The sequence below is a fragment of the Phyllostomus hastatus genome, unplaced genomic scaffold, assembly GCF_019186645.2.
Source record: "Phyllostomus hastatus isolate PE091 unplaced genomic scaffold, TTU_PhHast_1.1 phas_scaffold_78, whole genome shotgun sequence".
NCBI lineage: Eukaryota > Metazoa > Chordata > Mammalia > Chiroptera > Phyllostomidae > Phyllostomus > Phyllostomus hastatus.
The window spans coordinates 111,350,915-111,369,169 of NW_025334041.1; the positions used below are offsets into that span (position 1 = coordinate 111,350,915).

At 45.4% G+C, this 18,255-nt stretch overlaps 1 protein-coding gene across 1 annotated transcript in view; it reads right to left on the bottom strand.

The window, feature by feature from the left end:
• GALM (galactose mutarotase) overlaps window positions 1–18,255 on the bottom strand; it is a 49,600-nt gene that overhangs the window by 17,830 nt on the left and 13,515 nt on the right. Inside the window, exon 4 of the mRNA XM_045828873.1 lies at window positions 12,893–12,974. Coding sequence (XP_045684829.1) covers window positions 12,893–12,974 — 82 coding nt within the window. The remainder of the gene's footprint in view (window positions 1–12,892; window positions 12,975–18,255) is intronic.

Here is an 18,255-nt window from a genome sequence, read left to right on the forward strand (position 1 = left end):
CTGAGGTGGGGCCTGGGGTGCTGTGCTCAAGGAAGGTGCCTCAGTTGGGGACGGCTCATCAGCCTGTGCTCCCCAACTGTCCCTCCTCATTTCCAATTATTCCTCCAGCTGCCACAGTCTGGCATCCACCCACTCCACTGTCAGAGGCGTCCACTATGAAATGGGGTCAGCAGGAATCGCCACTACAGCGGAGGTACTCCCTGGCTTGACCTCTCTGGAATGCTGACGCTGTCAGTCACTCCAAGACTTCTGGTCACCCTTTGTCCTTTGCCTCTTCCTCTCACCATCTCCCTTGGTGCCTTTAGTGTGAGACTTTCTTGCACCTTAAATATTGGTGGAGGTTTTCTCAGGTTGCCTTGGGTGCAGTCCCCAGACTATTGTTCTTCTCAGGCTAAGATTCCTCCCTGGGAAATCCACACGGCTCAATCTACAAAGTACATGCTGGTTTATGTCTCCTGCTCTCTCCCAAACACTGTGCCCATCTGCCCAGTTGCTTGCTGGACATCACCTGGATGCCTCATAGGCACCTTAATCTCAAATATTTTCCAGACCAAATCCATAGCTCCCCCATCCCTCCCTGACCTCCGCCGCCTCCTCCTCTATTTATGACTCCCTTAATATCTCTATTTCTGCTCCTCAGGAGCTGCCCTAGAAACCTAGGAGTCATCATACAGCCTTCCTGTTTCTTCATCTGCTACATTCAATTCCAGCCTCCTGATTTCCCCTCTTAAATACTGCTATAAAACTACATTTCTTCATTCTGCCCTCTGCCATCTCTTGCTTGGACTACGAAAATAGCCTGTCCCCTGGTCTTCAGTCAAGTCCCACCCCCAACAGTTGCTGGGTGGTATTTCTAAAATGTCAGTCTTGCTAGGGCAGTCCTCTGGCTTGAAACACTTCAGAGTGCTCCATGATCTGCAGATAAGTCCCGGCTCCTTGGGAGAGCATGGAAAGCTCAACGTGACTGCGTCCAGCTGCAGGGCTGGGACCAGGATGAGGCAAGTGAGGACCTAGTGTGCAAAATTTAAGGACACACTTACTCTCAGGTACTGACCAGGCAGGTGCACAACCCCAAGAGTGAGTGCTGTCTTAAATTTTGCATCCTCGGTGCTGCATGTCTCTTGCCTCACCCTGCCCTCCGACACCCCCGCCCCTGCCCAACTGCCTGTCTAGCTTTAGAATTCTCACTCTCCTTGTTGCTAGAACTTTACAGACACTAAGAAGCTTCTCGTAGCTGAAGGTGATCTCGAGAAAGCCTCTTCTACCCTGGCCTCTGTGCTTCCTTGGTCCCCTGGCCATTATCTTTGTCCCTGTCCTGACCACATTGGATAATCTTCTAATGTGATCTGGACACGTTAGAAGCTTCTCAAGTGCAGACATAGTGCTCAGTCATCTTTCTATGACCAGTGCCTGAAGCAGCATGTAGCCATCAGTAGGTGCTCCATAAATGTTAGCTAAACAGCATGCAAGCCTGCTCTGGGAACTTGCTTGTGTCAGCCTTCCAGCCCACGGTGCAAAGCCCACAGTCACCTCTCAGCCCCTTCACAATGGGGTGACCTCTCAGGATGGCTGTGAACCAAGGATGAACTAGAGCCGGTCCCTGCCCAGACCTGGGGTGGCGCAGAGGGGCGTTCAATCATCAGCTCGCCATGGGTAGTAGTCAGAGCTCTAGCAAATAACACCTTTGACAAACTTACTTGATGTCAGTCTCAAATTTTCACAGGAATTACACAATGCCCGGCCAAGTGCTAATTTCTGAACCTTCTTCCTGCCAAATTTCCACTGTGCTGGCTCATGTTTGCCAATCTCGCAGCAGTGATGTGTTTTCTAGCAGGAACACAAGGAGCTTGGGGAGTTATTCCTGGGCCTCGTAAAACTCTTCTTGGGATCGTTTTATAGAATGATTCAGCAATATACCCCCCTGGAGAGTATCCCTGCTACCAGGAGAGGTCCTTAGAGTTTCTGTACTGAACTTCTTTGCACACTATCTAGAGGGACCTGTCAGAGAAGAAACAGCTCTAGGGTAAATGACATGTCATAAGATCCAACATCACGAGTTTCCCTCTCTTAGTGTCATTTAAGTCTTTTCTGAACTCTAGCTTCATTTCTTTGAGGACAAGACCTGTGCTATGTACATGTTCTCCGTGTCAATTTTGCTCACCATTGCTTCCCCAGGGCTGGCATAATACCTAGCATAGTACCTGCCACATAGTACTTGATATCAGCTTGATATCAGGAGAAGGAAAAGAGGAGGAGGAGACTTGGGAATGAACTTGGAGGGGGCTCATCTGCAAAAGTGCACAGCTGAGAGTGAAAACCAGAACACTGAGCTCTGGCTTCCCACTTACAGTGAGGGCCCAGCGCACCTGCTGCTCCTATGTTCTACACACTGACGGCCAGGCCTGGGATCCAGCTGCAGGGCTGGGTAGCAATTCCACTGGGAAGCAATTCCACTCCTCTGATCGGGCAGAAACAGAGAGGCCGGTCCTCTAACCTAGCGTCCTGGCTGCTCTTGCTCCTCTGGAGAAAACCTTGGGGAAGTTACTTTTGGTCTTGGTGGGCCGTCTTCCCCCTGTAGTTAGCCTTCCAGCTCCCTTCAGAAAATCTAACAACAAAAATTTAAAAACCACCCTTAGGATTATAAAAAAGGAAAACAATCTATTGCTATTCTCAAAAGCAATGATGGCATTTATGTGTAATCATACATAGAAAAACCATAAACTATCATTACCTTGAGGGAGGAAAACAGACGAGAAAACCCCTCTGTGGATTTACATGGTACCACCAACTCACACAGGTTTCACACGGAGCTTTAAGAGCTCCCGATCCCTTGAAGTTCTTCCATCATCTTCCCAGACACACAAGCACAGACCCTGGCTGAGAAGATCTGGGCGAGAGCGGTGTGTGGTCTCTGAATCAGTGTCAGAAATTGACAGGACCTCAAAGTGCAACTCATGTAACATCACCTAATGAGATTGTACAGAGGAGGTCATGAGGCCCAAAGAGTCTTCATGGCTGATCCAAGGGCGTAGTTGGTGACCAGCGGAACTGAGACCTGCGGGCATCCAGGTTTTCTGGACCCCAGTTATGCCACACTACTGTTTTAATGTATTATGTGGAAAACCAATGTAAAGAAGGGACAAGAGTGGAGAGAGACTGTGAGGGGAAAGGAAGGAGTAGGTATCCCTAGACTGTACAGACTGGCTATTGCTTGGCTTCATTTTTTAGTTTAGTGTAAGTTGGTTTTCTAGCTTCAAGCCAAAGAGACCAAGCCTGAGGCTCCCTGTGGCTCCCTACCCTGGAGCTGTAACTAAATCCTGAAAGGTCAGCCGAGGCACACTTGCGTTGGGGAAGACAAGGCAACTCTGGCACAAGATGAGCTCTAAACAGCTTATGTCATTGCAAAACCGAGGAGCAACAAAGAATCTACTGTGTCCAGGAAGTGGGGGAAGGATTTCTAAGGAGAAAGGACGAGACTTGAAGAAAGAGTAGGGGTTTATGCATCAAAGAAGGGGGTACTGGGTGTGCCCTGGAGGTGGGAGGGGGCACTGAACCAGGGTGGGGTGTAAGTCAGGGTGGGAGAGATGAGTGTGGGAGGCAGCTGGTATCTGACCTGGTCACCATCTAAGGGGGGTTTTAAGCAGGAGCATATCAAAGTGAGATTTGCATTGTAGATAGATAAGTTTAGTAACTGAATGGGGAATAGCTCTAATGAGAGTCCCCCCTCAGTTAGAGAGCTATAGTCCAGATCCATTTGTTCATTCACTGATCCAAATTTATGAAGTTCATCATATAAACCAGGCACTGATCTCGACAAGAAGAGCCTAAACGAGGACAGTGACAATGAAGATGGGGCCATATAATCAATCATACATAATGAAGAAGCAGATTCAAGAAATACTTAGGAGTTAAACATTAGCAGGGCCAGAGGACTAACAGTAGAGGGTGGAAGAGGCGTACTGGTGGAAGGTCAAAACAAGTTTGTCCAATATGTTAGAATTCTATTAAGTCTACAGAAGTTTTCTGGAACAAGCTCCAGCAAGATTAAAACACGTAGATCAAAACAGTCTTCACATGTGCCATCTTTGAACCAGGAGACTACTTTGGAATTTATTTCCCAGGGCAGAGACTTATACCTGCCCTAGGGAAGTAATTATAAAATTGACTGAACTGCAGGCTGAACCCAGAGAGGTTGAAATAAAATACACAGATCTTGCTGGGTCTCTCCCCACAGTCTGTGGTAAGCCTTTCCTTACCAGAATTCTAATTTTGTCAAAATAGGGTTGCTTTCATGTAATTTTAGAATGAGCTTTCAAAAACGGAGCGCTGCAAGAATAGCAAGTGAACACAGATGGGCTGGGGGAAAGAGTGGGTTGGGGTAATTTTTATAAAAATACAAGGTATCTTTTTTCTCGAGAACAAGACGGGATTTTTCTAATGTTACCTTAAAATTCAAAGGACCGAGTCAAAGCATTCACTTTTTGCTTTCTTAATTCCTTATCTGCAAATAAAGTGCAGCAAAAAAAAAGAAAGAAAGAAAAAGAAAAAAGCAATGTGCTGTAAATGCCTGTAAGACACATGTTTAGTTCCACACCGTGTCGTCTGCATCATAATGTCTTGCTGGGACGTTGCCCAAATTGCCCCCAAGACTCACAGTTGTGTAAAATGTAATACTTACAACCCTGGGGGAATTTGTCCCTGGAGAAACAGAGGGCTGTTTTTCCTCACCTGCTTGCATTTAGCTGGCTTAGCACCCGAGCAGGGCACCGGGGACCAGTTTCCCCTCGTTGCCACAGACAGGACACCTAGATGCCTGTCCCAAAGCTAACTTCTGGACACGGGGGCACAGAGATCTGGCCCTGGAGCGCACTCTCTCTGGGGACATTCCTTTTATACCTGTCCTTCCCCGTAAAGGGCTTCCGGGAGCTGCACTTCTGGGAAGCCACAGAGACAGCCCTGGCAACAGCGGCAACAGCAACACACACGCACACACTCACGAGAGGACCTGCAGATGTCCCATTTCCAGAATGTGTGGCCATTTTAAGTGCCAGCAAGTGCTTTATGCTCTGTGATATTTTTTAAGAAAGGGAAAAAAAAATGCTTGGAAGAAGCAAAGCTAAACCAACTGGTGACACGTGAGCCCAGCCTGACAGCTCGGCTGCTAACTTTGCTCCTGGTTTGCGGGTGAACCAAACGCTCAGCCTTGCAGAGGCCTCGGTCGGGGCGCCTGCTGCATGCACAGCGAGGGGCCCAGTAAGCAAGGACCTTGCACTCAGAACAACGCCGAGGCTGACGCCTAAGTGCCCGGAATCTCACCCGGAGCAGCAGCTTCAGAAGCTAGAGGATGGAGTCTACCCTTTTATCCCAACTCTTTCTTTCTTTCTAGATCCTGGAGTCTTCCAGCCTTAGAAAACACAGGGGATATTGTTTGCCTGTGTTAGGAAGCCTCCAGGGCTGACCAAAGGGCAGAAATTTCTGATGGGGAAAATGGGAGTGACCCTCAGTTACTTGAATGGGCCCCTTTGAAGGCCTCTGATAACCACCACGCTGACTGAGGCATTTCCACTGGACTCCAGAGAAGGGCAGCCTTTTAATAAGTAGCAGAGCAGAGAAAGGGGATGAAAGAGGCCATGTAATACAGACTGTTGTCTCCTGTATTTCACAGGCCCCCCAAACACTCCCAGCAGGAAAAGGGAGGGCGAAGCTGGTGTTCGAGGCTGAGGCTGTCGCAGGCCTGCGGGCCCTGCCTGGGGTAAAGGCCAAGATAGGGCTGTAAGTTTAAGACAAGGGGATTTCATCCCATGTGCTTGCTTTGGCTCCTGAAACTGTGTGCCAACTATCCCTTTCCTTTGTCTGTGATAACAGCCAATTAGTAAGCGGATGACAAATGAAATGGAGGCCAGGACTTCACTCCTTCCCGAAACACACTCTGGGGAAGGTCCCTTTTCACTGACTACCACGGCCACAGACGGACAGCTACTGTAAAACAAGGGGTGCTCCCTTCTCCTGACAGTGGGTTTTCCCATCACCTGAAAAACTATTTACCAAGCGTCTGTAACCAAGGTGAAAAACACCCCCAAAGTTTAGATTTGCATCAGCATTTTCCTCAAGAACTACTCAGATTACAGCTTTTATGAAGGCCAAATAGAAAGAAGGACGTGAAAGACAAATGCAAGTATAAGTTGACAGCCACAAAAGGCAGGGGCCTATTGTAACTATGAAGCATCTCTGTATCACAAGCTTGGAAGCCAGCCTAGGAGACTGGGCTGAAAGTCCATGGGAGGCTGAACCAATGAGGCTAAGGATCGCAATTTGTCAGATGAGGCTTTTGGGACAAGCCCACACGGAATTCAAGGAATGAACTGACAAAGGGCCTCGGGGTTCAAGTGTGGCCCTGAGCTTCCTCCCAACCCACCACATCCTCCCACAGGAGCCGCTGTTTCAGGCGCTTTTAGTTGCTGTGTGCTCCTGTGATGCTGGGTGCAGTTTAGGGGTTCGTGGCTTCCTTTTTGGTACAATGACGAGAGACTTTTCTCTCTAGGAGCTCCAAGGAAAAATAATGAGGATTTTTATGCTCTTAGGAAGGCAGCTGTAAACAACCAACAAACACACGAACAAGGATTTGGGGTAGAAAGCAGAGGATGGGGATGGTGAGCAGAGTAACTGATTTATTTATTTTTAAAAAATATATTTTATTAATTATGCTACAACAGTTGTTCCACTTTCCCCCCTTCACTCCCTTCCCCCCTGCACAGCCCCTCCCACCCACATTCCCCCACTTTAGTTCCTGTCCATGGCTCATACACATAAGTCAGGGGTGTCAAACTCATTTTCATCAGGGGCCACATCAGCCTCATGGTTGCCTTCAAAGGGCCAAATATAATTTTAGGACTGTATAAATGTCACTACTCCTTAACAGTTAAGCCAGAGATCAGCGCTGCTGCCAGGTAGAAACAAGGTGCAGGGCCGGAAAAAACAAGGTGGAGGGCCTTGTGTCTGCCACCTGTAATGTAAGTTCTTTGGCTTCTACATTTCCCATACTATTCTTAACCTCTCCCTGTCTATCTTCTACCTACCATCTATGCTACTTATCCTCTGTACCTTTTCCCCGTTTCTCCCTGTCCCACTCCCTCCCTGATAACCCTCCATGTGATCTGCATTTCTGTGGTTCTGTTCCTGTTCTAGTTGTTTGCTGTTCTGTTCTTGTTCTAGGTGTTTGCTTAGTCTGTTTTTGTCCTTTTTTTAGGTTCAGTTGTTAATAGCTGTGAGTTTGTTATAATTTTACTCTTCATACTTTTGATCTTCTTTTTCTTAGATAAGTCCCTTTAACATTTCATATAATAAGGGCTGGGTGATGATGAACTCTTTTAACTTGACCTTATCTGGGAAGCCCTTCCATTCTAAATGAAAGATTTGCTGGATAGAGTAATCTTGGATGTAGGTCATTGCCTTTCATGACTTCAAATACTTCTTTCCACCTCCTTCTTGCCTGTAAGGTCTCTTTTGAGAAATCAGCTGAGAGTCTTATGGGAACTCCTTTGTAGGTAACTCTTTCCTCTTGCTGCTTTTAAGATTCTCTCCTTATCTTTAATGTTGGTTAATTTACTTATGATGTGCCTTGGTGTGTTCCTCTTTGGGTCCAAATTCTTTGGAGCTCTCTGGGCTTCCTGGACTTCCTAGAAGTCTGTTTCCTTTGCCAGATTGGGGAGGTTCTCCTTCATTATTTGTTCAAATAAGTTTTCAATTTCTTGGTCTTCCTCTTCTCCTTCTGGCACCCCTATGATTCGGATGTTGGAACATTTAAAGTTTTCCTGGAGGTTCCTAATCCTCTCCTCATTTTTTTAAATTCTTGTTTTTTCATTCTGTTCTCGTTGAATGTTTCTTTCTTCCTTCTGCTCCAAACCGTTGATTTGAATCCCAGTTTCCTTCCCGTCACTGTTGGTTCCCTGTACATTTTCCTTTATTTCACTTTTCATAGCCTTCACTTTTTCCTCTAATTTGCAACCATATTCAACCAATTCTGTGAGCATCCTGATTACCAGTGTTTTGAACTGTGCATCTGATAGGTTGGCTATCTCTTGTCCCTTAGTTGTATTTTTTCTGGAGCTTTGAACTGCTCTTTCATTTGGGCCTATTTTTTTCCTTTGTCTCAGCATGCCTGTTACATGGTAAGGGGTGGAGCCTTATGTGTTCACCAGGGTGGGGCAACCCATGTGGCTGCATTGTGATGCTGTATGTCGGGGAGGAGTGCGAGAGGAAACAGTGCTACTTGCTCTGCTCTCTGCCGGTTTTCAGTTACTTCCCCCGCCACCCACAAACAAACTGGCCCCTTCTAGTGCTGATTCCTGGGTGTGTGGGTTTGTGTACATTCTAGGACCCTGTGGATCTCTCCAACGAACTCTCCTGTGAGACTGGGAGTTTCTGGGAGTTCCCCAACAGGTGTTTTCAGCCAGAGGTTTTGAGGCTTTATTTCCCCATGCTGGAACCCTGGGTTTTGAAGTCCATCTTGCCCCCCAGTTGTTTCTCCTGATTTATCTGCATGTGTATGCAGGACCGCCCATTCCACCAGTAGCTGCCTTGCCTGGTCCTCCACGCGCTGCCTTGCCATGAGTCCTTTCCACCCTGCTGCCCATGTCTGTCCCTCCTACAGGTGTGGATGAATGTTTCTTAACTCCTTGGTTGTCAGACTTCCATACAGTTTGATTTTCTGGCAGTTCTCATTGTTTTTTGCTTCTAAATGTGGTTATCCTTCTTTTGGTTGTGCAAGGAGGCATAGTGTGTCTACCTATGCCTCCATCTTGGCTGGAAGTCCAGAGTAACTGATTTATAGTAAAAGCCATTCATGTGCAAGGAGACCAAAGCTTATTGCCAATGTCTGACTTCTGACACTCATTGACTTTCATGGGAGAGTCCTAGTGGCTGTGAAGGGTGGCAGCAATGGCAGTAAATTTTTCTAGTAGGAGCTTCATAGAATCACAGAATGTAAGAGCTACAAATGACCCTACAAATTATTTACTCTCAGTCCAAGAGTCCATGATAAAATTTTCACTGATCTACAGAAAACTGGGATATATTTGGATAATCTACCACATTTCTTTAAAAAAAAAAACAAGATGAAGTCAATTTCAAGGCTTGTTCTTTAGTCTAAGATGAATATTTCCCCACTTTTGTGGTAGTAAAATATTCTTTCTTGTATGAAAAGATAGTGATTATAAGTGGCACTTTGGAATTTAAACAAATAAATGTAGTCTATCTCTGTTCCTCATTATTACCTCAATTAGTTTTTAAAATAGTTATTGAAACATACCATATGTACATTCTAATTAGTTTTAATAGTCCTATATCTATGATAGTTTTCTAACTTGGGAAAATGAAAAGTTGGGTAACCCTAGATAAGTTTCCCAAATTGTTTTTTTTTTTATTTTTTATTTATTGATTTTAGAGAGAAAGAGAGGCAGGGAGAGGGGGAGGGGAGAGAGAGAGAGAGAGAGAGAGAGAGAAACATCGAGTTTCCCACTCTGCTCTGTCATGCGCCCACTGGTTGACTCCTGTGTGTGCCCTGATGGGAGATTGGACCCACAACCCTTAGCACGGCAGGACAATGCTCCAATCAAATGGCCAGAACCTAAACTGTTTTTTAAAGAAAAATTGCTGGTCCATAAAATTGGATTGAGTTCCATATACCTCCTATTTGCAGAAAAGAAAATGAGAGTGTAGAAAAGTTAAATGTTAACGCATTATACATACTTCGAAGGTCTCCCACTTGGTTAACAGCAAAGCCAAGGCTCTAGAACCAGGGCTCTTGCCTCCGGAGTCCAGAGCTCTTACACCCTACTCAGCCTCACACGTGTGCAATACTAGTCGAGTACAGAATCTGATCCTAAAACCGCTTACAGTGCAAAATTGACATGAGCATGATTATATACAGTCCGTTAGATGGCATGTTAAGCTCCACTGTGTCTTGTCACAATTACCTCTTACAGTCATGACAAATAACCTTTATGCAGCATTAATTATGCATTTTTTTTGTGAATTGTGTCTGATCAAAACTGATCAGAATAGCATAAGATTTTATAAATACGTACAGATAAATATGCACTTAGTTTCATCACCTCTACTTATAAGCTACTCAGTTCATTTTCTTCCTTATCAATCACAAAATAGCTGCCACCACTATTTTTTCCTTGCAGTTCACAACATTTAGTTCAAAAGCATTAATTCTGCATCTAGCACAAGCTGGGCTAGCTTACTCATGCCCATGTACTGCGCCACGTCAATATATATTAAAAAAATGACATGTCACCAAGACAAATACAAAAGCCTTTAAACCCAGTCCTGAAGCCAGGAAAACATTCAGCACTGTGATGCCAAAAATTTGAATCATTTATCTTGATTTCTCATTCTTATTCTAATTAGTTTCATAGTCATTGCATTTAGGGGAGTTTCTAGTTCCTGCGGTTAACTGAAGTTGCTGTTTAGTATGCAGGCTCACATTCTTACCTTTTGCTTCCTGAACATTTTGATCTAGCAGCCATAAACACAACCACATTGTTTTAAAGAGGCCAAGATAAACAAAAGCCCTTCCCCAAAGTAAGGCTGATACCCAGTAAACTTAAAGTACTATTTTACTTGGTGCCCTGGGCTTTTTTTCTTTTAAATTTTGAAATAATTTTAGACTTACAGAAAGGTTGCAAAAATACGTGTGTGTATCCTTCACCCACCTTTCTCTAATGTTAATATCTTACATGATGATGGTGCAATGATCACAGCTAAGAAATTTAACATGGAACCCTGGCTGGTGTGGCTCCATAGAATGAGTGCCAGCCTGTAAACCTAAGGGCTGCCAGTTCGATTCCCAGTCAGGGCACATGCCTGGGTGCAGGCCAGGCCCCCAGTAGGGGCATGTCAGAGGTAACTACACATTGACCTTTCTCTCCCTCTCTACCTCCCTTCCCCTCTCTCTAAAAATAAATAAATAAAATCTAAAAAAAAAAAGAAATTTAACACGGGAATAGTACTATTAACTAAGCCATAGGCTCCACTAGAATTTCACCAGAGTTACCACTATTGCCCTTTTTCTGCCTTGTGATCCAATCTAGGATCCCGCACTACATTTTGTTGTCCTATCTCCTTTGAGACTGTTCTTTAGTCTTTCTTTGACTTTCATGATCTTGCTACTATTGCCAAGTACTGGTCAATTATTTTGTAGACCCTCCCTCAGTTGGGCTCATGGGATATTTTCTTCTGAATGGACTGAGGTTATGCACTTTTGGCAGAACATCACACATGCAATGTGCTTTTTCAGTGAATCATATGAGGGGGAATGTAACGTCCAAATGTCTCGTCCCTGGTGATATAAACCCTGTTTACTTGGTTAAGATGGTGCCCTTGACTTCTAATTGCTCATATGCTGTCATGCCAAGGTCTTTCCCAGAGCAGAGATGACAACCGAAGTAACAGCATCCTTACAGGAGGTGGCATGGAAGGGAGAGGCCTTCCTGACCTTCTACATGTAGCTGCTGGCCAATAGGCTTATCAAGGGCAGTGACCTTGATGAGACAGATGCCTGAGAGAACAGAACATAGGATGCCAGCAACCTGACAAAGGAGCCACAAGGAAATACCTCTTTGCCGTCAGACATAGGCAGGGCACCTGGACTGGCCAAGGGGCCACGTGAGGGCAGCCGTTCCTCCCCAGGGAAGAGGAGTTGATGCGGAAGTGTGTGTGTCCTTCTGGATTTCTGCTCTTCCCTTCACTCTCCACTGCTGTTTACTTTAGTTTTCTGAGACTAAGCCTTATACACTCACCTGATCTCTGATTCTAATGAAATCCCAGTAAGAATGTTTGTCTGCTGCTTTGGGGTAATTACTTTAAGTTAATTTCCATAAGCTGCCACAGACAACAGCTCCCCTGCCGGTTCTGGTCACCCGACTGTCCCTGGAGGAGATACCTGCCATCCAGTACAGAATTACACCACTCAGTACTGGAGATAACCCCGGAACCAAGGCAGCACGTTCTTTCTTTTTTCAAATCGAGGTGTAATTCACACCCTATCAAATTCACAGTCATAATTCAATGGTGTACGGTGTACTCACAAGGTTGTGTAACCACCACCACCATCTATTCCAGAATATTTTCACTGCCCCAAAAAGAAATTCCGTACCCATTGTCACTCCCCAGTTCCCTCTGCCCCTAGCCCCTGGCAACTCACTAATCTACTTTTACGTCTATGGATTTGCCTATTTGAACCAAGGTACTTTTCATTCCAAATAATAATAACCAAGATAATCTCAATCTAGCTAACCTAGGATCACACACACATATACACACACTCTTGAATTTTGATTTCAGCAGCACCTCACCTTCCCCTTTCATACTCTGCTTTCCCTGTCCCACCCCAACCCTCAAACTGTGTCCCAGAGGTGACCTATCTGCATTTGTCTTGCACAGGGCATAACTCATCCTACCCTTCCCTCTTCTATCAAAAACCACCTGAAGTCCTATCAGTGTCCTGCATTTGTGACGTAATGCTCAGGTAAAGTTATCTCTGCTAAGGTGCCAACAAGGAACAGATTTACATTTTAGTAAAGAACTTCTGGAGCCCAAGGCAGCTACGATGACCAGAGGACCCAGGGTATTTGGGACTGTCCCAGTTTATGCCTGCTGCCCTGGCTTGTTAATAAGAACATCCCCTTTCCCTCTCAAAAGGGTGCTGGTTTGGGTGTTTAATTCTATGTTCACCCAACCTTAACCAAAACAAATGACTAACCATGGTAATTAGAGGTATTTTGGTAGGCCAACAGGGAAAATCAATTTAGGTAAATGAAGTTTCGATTGTTTCTCAAATTGAACCCCAGCTCTACATTCCTATAAAAAGGGAAAATTCACCAACCTGTAGGAATCAGGGTTTCATCCACAGGCAAAAAAGCATCAGCTTCTATAGTGACTTCGTGGTCATAGATATTCGGGGAACCCTGGGAAGGAAAAAGGTAGAGAAGAAAAGATTTAAAGCTAAGCCCTATTTCATACAATTGCTTTATAACTTCTGCAGAAATGTTTCAAGCATTGACACAAACTTCAGAAGTCTCATTTGACCTCTGGTGATGACTGATAGTTTCACTTAAGTGTGGGTAGACAGGTCCTCAAAATAGCAGCTGATTTGAAAGAAGCTCTCAAGCATGACCCCAGCATGTATCTTCTTTATCAAATGAAATTGTAAAAGTGCAAAGTCAGAGAGACACCAACGATTTGCAAGTCTTTTGCATTTCAGCTGATTAGCAGAGGAGTTTTCCCACGCTCCTCACATGCCAGGCAAACAGAAGAGCAAGACTTGGTGGCCTGCAGCTCAGGCACTGGACGACCAAGGTCTCGCCTCCAGCTCACTAGAGGTGGGGCATGTCACCGTTTCTCTGGCCCACTTCCCACCCAGACACTCCTGGCCACATGACAGAAGCCTGGGACTCAGAACTGGGGTCCTTGCTTTTGAGAGTTTGTCTGTCCCCTCCATAAAAATGCACCCTGCTCTTCTTGGGGAGTCAAAGGCTGGGCATGGTCAGAGGCCTGGAGTCTAGTTCCAGCTCCCACTGAGGGGCCCCAGGGAGTTACATAAACCTCCACGAATCTTATTTCCTTCCGTGTAAAACTGGGCTAACGATGCCCCTACCTCTTCCAGGGTTCTTGTGAAGAACAGTTTAGTAAAGACATGTCGTGCTGCTTGCCAACTGGAAGATACACAGGTATCTTCCAGTAATTTAAGAGATTCTTTTTATTATTAATAGGAGTTTATTTTAGAGCTTCACGACAGAAGATATGAAAGGGAAACCAGATGAGGGCTTTTGTTTAGTGAATATTCAAAAATAAGTTAACCCAGTGGTTCTCAACTGGGGACGACTGTGCCCCACTGGGAAACAATTTGACAGTCTCTAGAGATATTTTTGATGATCCGGGCTGGGGGTGGCAATGCTAATGGCATCTAGTGGAGAGGGACCAGGGATTCTACTAAACACTCTCCAATGCACAGGACAGTCTCCTCACACCTGTAATAAGGAGTTATCTGGCCCAAAATGTCAACTGCGCCGAGACTGAGAAACCCCGAGCTAAGCTACACGGAAGGTTCTGCTGAGTTCCTGAGAAGTCAGCAGGAGAGAGCACTGCGGTTCACGGAAAACACGATCCCACGGTCAGAAAGACTCAGGTCCACATAATCAAATGGAGTTGTCCTAAGGAGAAAGGCCACGAGTTTAGAGCCCTTGAGAATGTGTCCAGACAAGACAGAAATTGTTTCAATTGCACGACTAAGGTCTGTTTCTGAAGAACATCTCTTGTGTTCTCCCAGCGGGTACATGTTGGGCAGGGGTGGGAATGGGGCGAGGCAAGGCTGGGGCACAGGTCTCTCTTCTGCTTACACTAGCTTCGTCCCTTGTTCACTCCCTGCTCTGACCTGGGAGGGCAGGTCCAAAGTGAGAGGGGTCTGCAGCCCTGCCTAGGGCCGCTCTAGACTAGAGGGGTCACCTCCTGTGTGGCTCTCCATACTGCCACCCTCTTATGCCTCGGGGGGCTACTGGCCCCAAAGAGGCTTCTGGGACTGAGGGGTGTCTTCTCTCTGATGAGAGAAGGGAATTTGAGACTGTGTCCTTGGATTTATCTGTTCACGGCTCAGTTCAAGTTTGAGCAGCATTCCATTTTGTGGCTATATCACAGCTTGTTTATCCATTCTCTTGCTGACAGACTTTTGGGTTGTTCCACTTTTTTTTACTGTTTATAATAAAGCTGCTTAGGAATTTCCTTTATCTGTTTGTTTTTTAGTACTAAGGCAGGAAGAAAAATGATTCAATATGAAAATCACACACCAAGTAAACTGATGAGTCTGAGATGTTAGGAAGAAGCCTGGGAGGAGAAGGGAAAAAACGTTTATTAGGCACCCGGTCTCCTCGTGGCTATTGGGTCACTAGGCAGCACTCACATTCCTTCATGAAAGGGAGGCATGCCTCATTTCATGACCCCTGACCTGGAATAGTTCAGCGACCCGCTGTGGTGGAATATTACTGTGGGGTGCATTCCTTTCTAGGCTGATGAGAACTTGGCAAGGAAGGCCGCCTCACAAAGGGAACTTAGGTCCATCTCTGAGTTCAGTGTTTGTTTTGGTGAACCTGGCTTGGCCGTTACTCATCTGTAACATTAACTGTCTACAGAGCTCACCGTGGCTTGCACAAGGCTTTACCGGCCTTTTTGTTGTGCTTTGCCACTACCACCGCGTTCACCGAGATCACTCTTAATCACCTCTAGCAGGAAGGATAAGACAAACACTATTGGTTACTACCCAAGCCGTAGCCACGCCTTCACCAGCACCCTCCCTTTCCCCTGGAAGAACCAGGACCTGTTGATTTATCCTAGGCCAAACTAGACATGCAGGGAAAGGACCCCCACCCTGGCCCCAGAGGGCAAATCCGGATTGGTCTAAACCAATCACAGTGGTCTAATTCCCTTGCTGGTGATTGGGTTAGATAGGGCTCAGGATGTATTTTTGGCCAACACATGTGAGGGAAAGTTTGGTGGGGAGCTTCTGGGAAAAGTTTTGCTTGTTCTTAAAAAGGGAACATTAGGCCTGGCTGGTATGGCTCAGTAGATTGAGTATCGGCCTGCGAACCAAAAGGCTACCAGTTCCATTCCCAATCAGGGCACATGCCTGGGCTGTGAGCCAGGTGCCAGGCTGGGGGTGTGCAAGAGGCAACTGATTGATGTATCTCTCACACATGGACGTTTCTCTCCCCTTCTTTCTCCCTTCCTTTCCCTGCCTCTAAAAGGTAAGAAATTTGTTTTTTTAAAAAAGAAACAGGAGTGGCTGTTGTGGCTCAGTTGGTTGGGTGTCACCCCATAAAGCAAAAGGTTACCAGTTCAATTTCCGGTCAAGGTACATGCCTGCCTGGGTTGCAGGTTTGGTTCCTGGTCAAGGCACACACATGAGGCAACCATCGGTGTTTCTCTCTTGTATAGATGTTTCTCTCCCTCTCTTTTTCCCTCCCTTCCCCTCTCTCTAGATATAAAAAAAATAAAATCTAAAAACTTAAATAAATAAATAAATAAATAAAATGGAACATTAGAGATATGAAAAAAAGGAATAGGTCCTTTTTTTGTCTCTAGAAGTGACTACATGGATTTCTGGAGCTGCGGCAACCATCTTGTGACCATGAGGGAAGAAAGGCCAAAACCCTGAAAGAGCAGAATGGAAAGACATAAGAATCTGGGTCCTCCGGTGACATACTGACTCAGTCGTACCAGAACCCCAGTTATTGCTTTTCATCTCTAATTCCCCCGGCCTGCATTCAGAGCTCTTTAGGTAAAGTTTCAGTAAGAAAAATGTCCTCCCTGTTTTGTGTTAGGCAAGAGCAGGAACAGCCAAGAGAGACAGAAACAACCAACCTGCAAACCGCATAACTTTTCCATTCTTTGAAAAACATAGTTCCCCCTTCCCCCCAGGCCTCCAACACTCAACTTAGAAATGATGACTCAAAGATTGGCCCCAAGTAGAACAAAAGTACTGCTATTAAATTAAAAAAAACAAACAAAAGAAGAAAACGTGCACGTTGAGTTACCTTAAACACCAAGTTCTGACCTGTTTCCTTGGGGAGGGTTTAAGATACATGACAACATGTCTGGGGGTGGGGCAAGAGGCGCTCTGCAAATACGGATGCCCCGTGACCCCAAGCCTGGTGATTGACCTTCCATTCTCACCTGAGCACCTCAGAAAGCTGACCACCCCACCCACCCTGCCCACCCTCAGCCCTGGAGCTAGTGGCTGTGGATTGCAGCTGCCCTTACGAAGACAGAAGGGAGCTGACACTGCCCACCCTCCTGGGTAGGCTTTGTGATCTGGGAAACTACTCAGCCTCTGGAAAGAGATTCAGAAATACATGGCACTTCGAGTCCCTGTAGGATTGGAAGGGCGTAAAAATTCTGGTCGGGAGGGTCCTGCTGCCAGGTCAGTGGAAAGAGCCTTAGTGAACCTTACATTGCCATTAAGTCTCTTCCACCGGAACACATGGGCAGATGTAGAACTTCTCACACAGTTTCTCTTTCTGTTTCTGAATCCATTCCTTTAGACCACCCTGATTATAAAGCAGGATGTCCCAAGGATATAAAAATGTGGAAAACAGTGAAATATCACCATGATCTATTTATTACCTACATAAAACCATTAATATTTCACTCTGTTTTTGTCAAGTTTCTTTCTGAAGTTATTTTAAAAAGTGAGGTTTTTATATATACTATTGCAGAACCTCATGGCTGGGCGTGCTTGCTTTCTTGTGTGTGTTTCAGTTAGTCTTAAGATCTCAACAAGGATAGTAGAAGTTCCTGAAGATAAGGAACAAGCAAGTGAAGAAACATCTTTCTTATTTTTAAAGGGAGAACTTTGGAAATTATATAAGAACCAATCAGCCATGCTATTTGAAAAGATCCCAGGAAAAAATCAGCAGACCATCAGCAAACTCCTAAAAGAGTGTGAAAATATAAGATATTACTAGTTGGCTGTGAACATCACCTCGTGGTAGAAAATCATGCCAAAGCGATTCAAGAATAGTAGAGAATGATGAGTACTTCATATGAACAGGAAGGAATAGATAAAATCTACAGAGGTTAGCTGTGCTTTTTTTATTCTGTCTCCTGCAATAACCTCTTCAGCAAACTAAAATATTAGCTTTAGGAGGGTATGAGGTGGTGTAGAGATTACCTAAGAGGGGTTATCAATGTCTCTACACCACACTTGGGGGGGGCTACACAGCAGGAACACACAAATACTGGCAGCATATCTAAAGAGGTTGGGCCGAGCACATTTCCAAAAGTCCAAGGGTGGAAAGCACTTTACTTGGAAATAATTTAGGGGGGAATAGGGGTAAAGTAGGGCAAGCAAATGTAAGTATATGTTACCAGATGAAAGGGAATTCTTTTTTTTTAATTAATTTTATTCTCATTTGAGAGAGAGGGGAGGGAGGAGAAAAAGAAATACCGATTGGCTGCTTCCTGTGCACGGCCCAACTGGGGATCAAGCCTGCAGCCCCGGGCATGTGCCCTGACCAGGAATTGAACCGGTGACTTTTTGGTTATAGGATGATGTTCTAACCAACTGAGCCACGCTGGCCAGGGTGAGAAGGAATTCTTAAAAGACATCTTGGGAAACAGATAATTCTCCCGGTGGTATAATGTACTCATCCTATCTTTCTCTATAACTCCCATTTATTGAGCGCCTACTGAACCAGA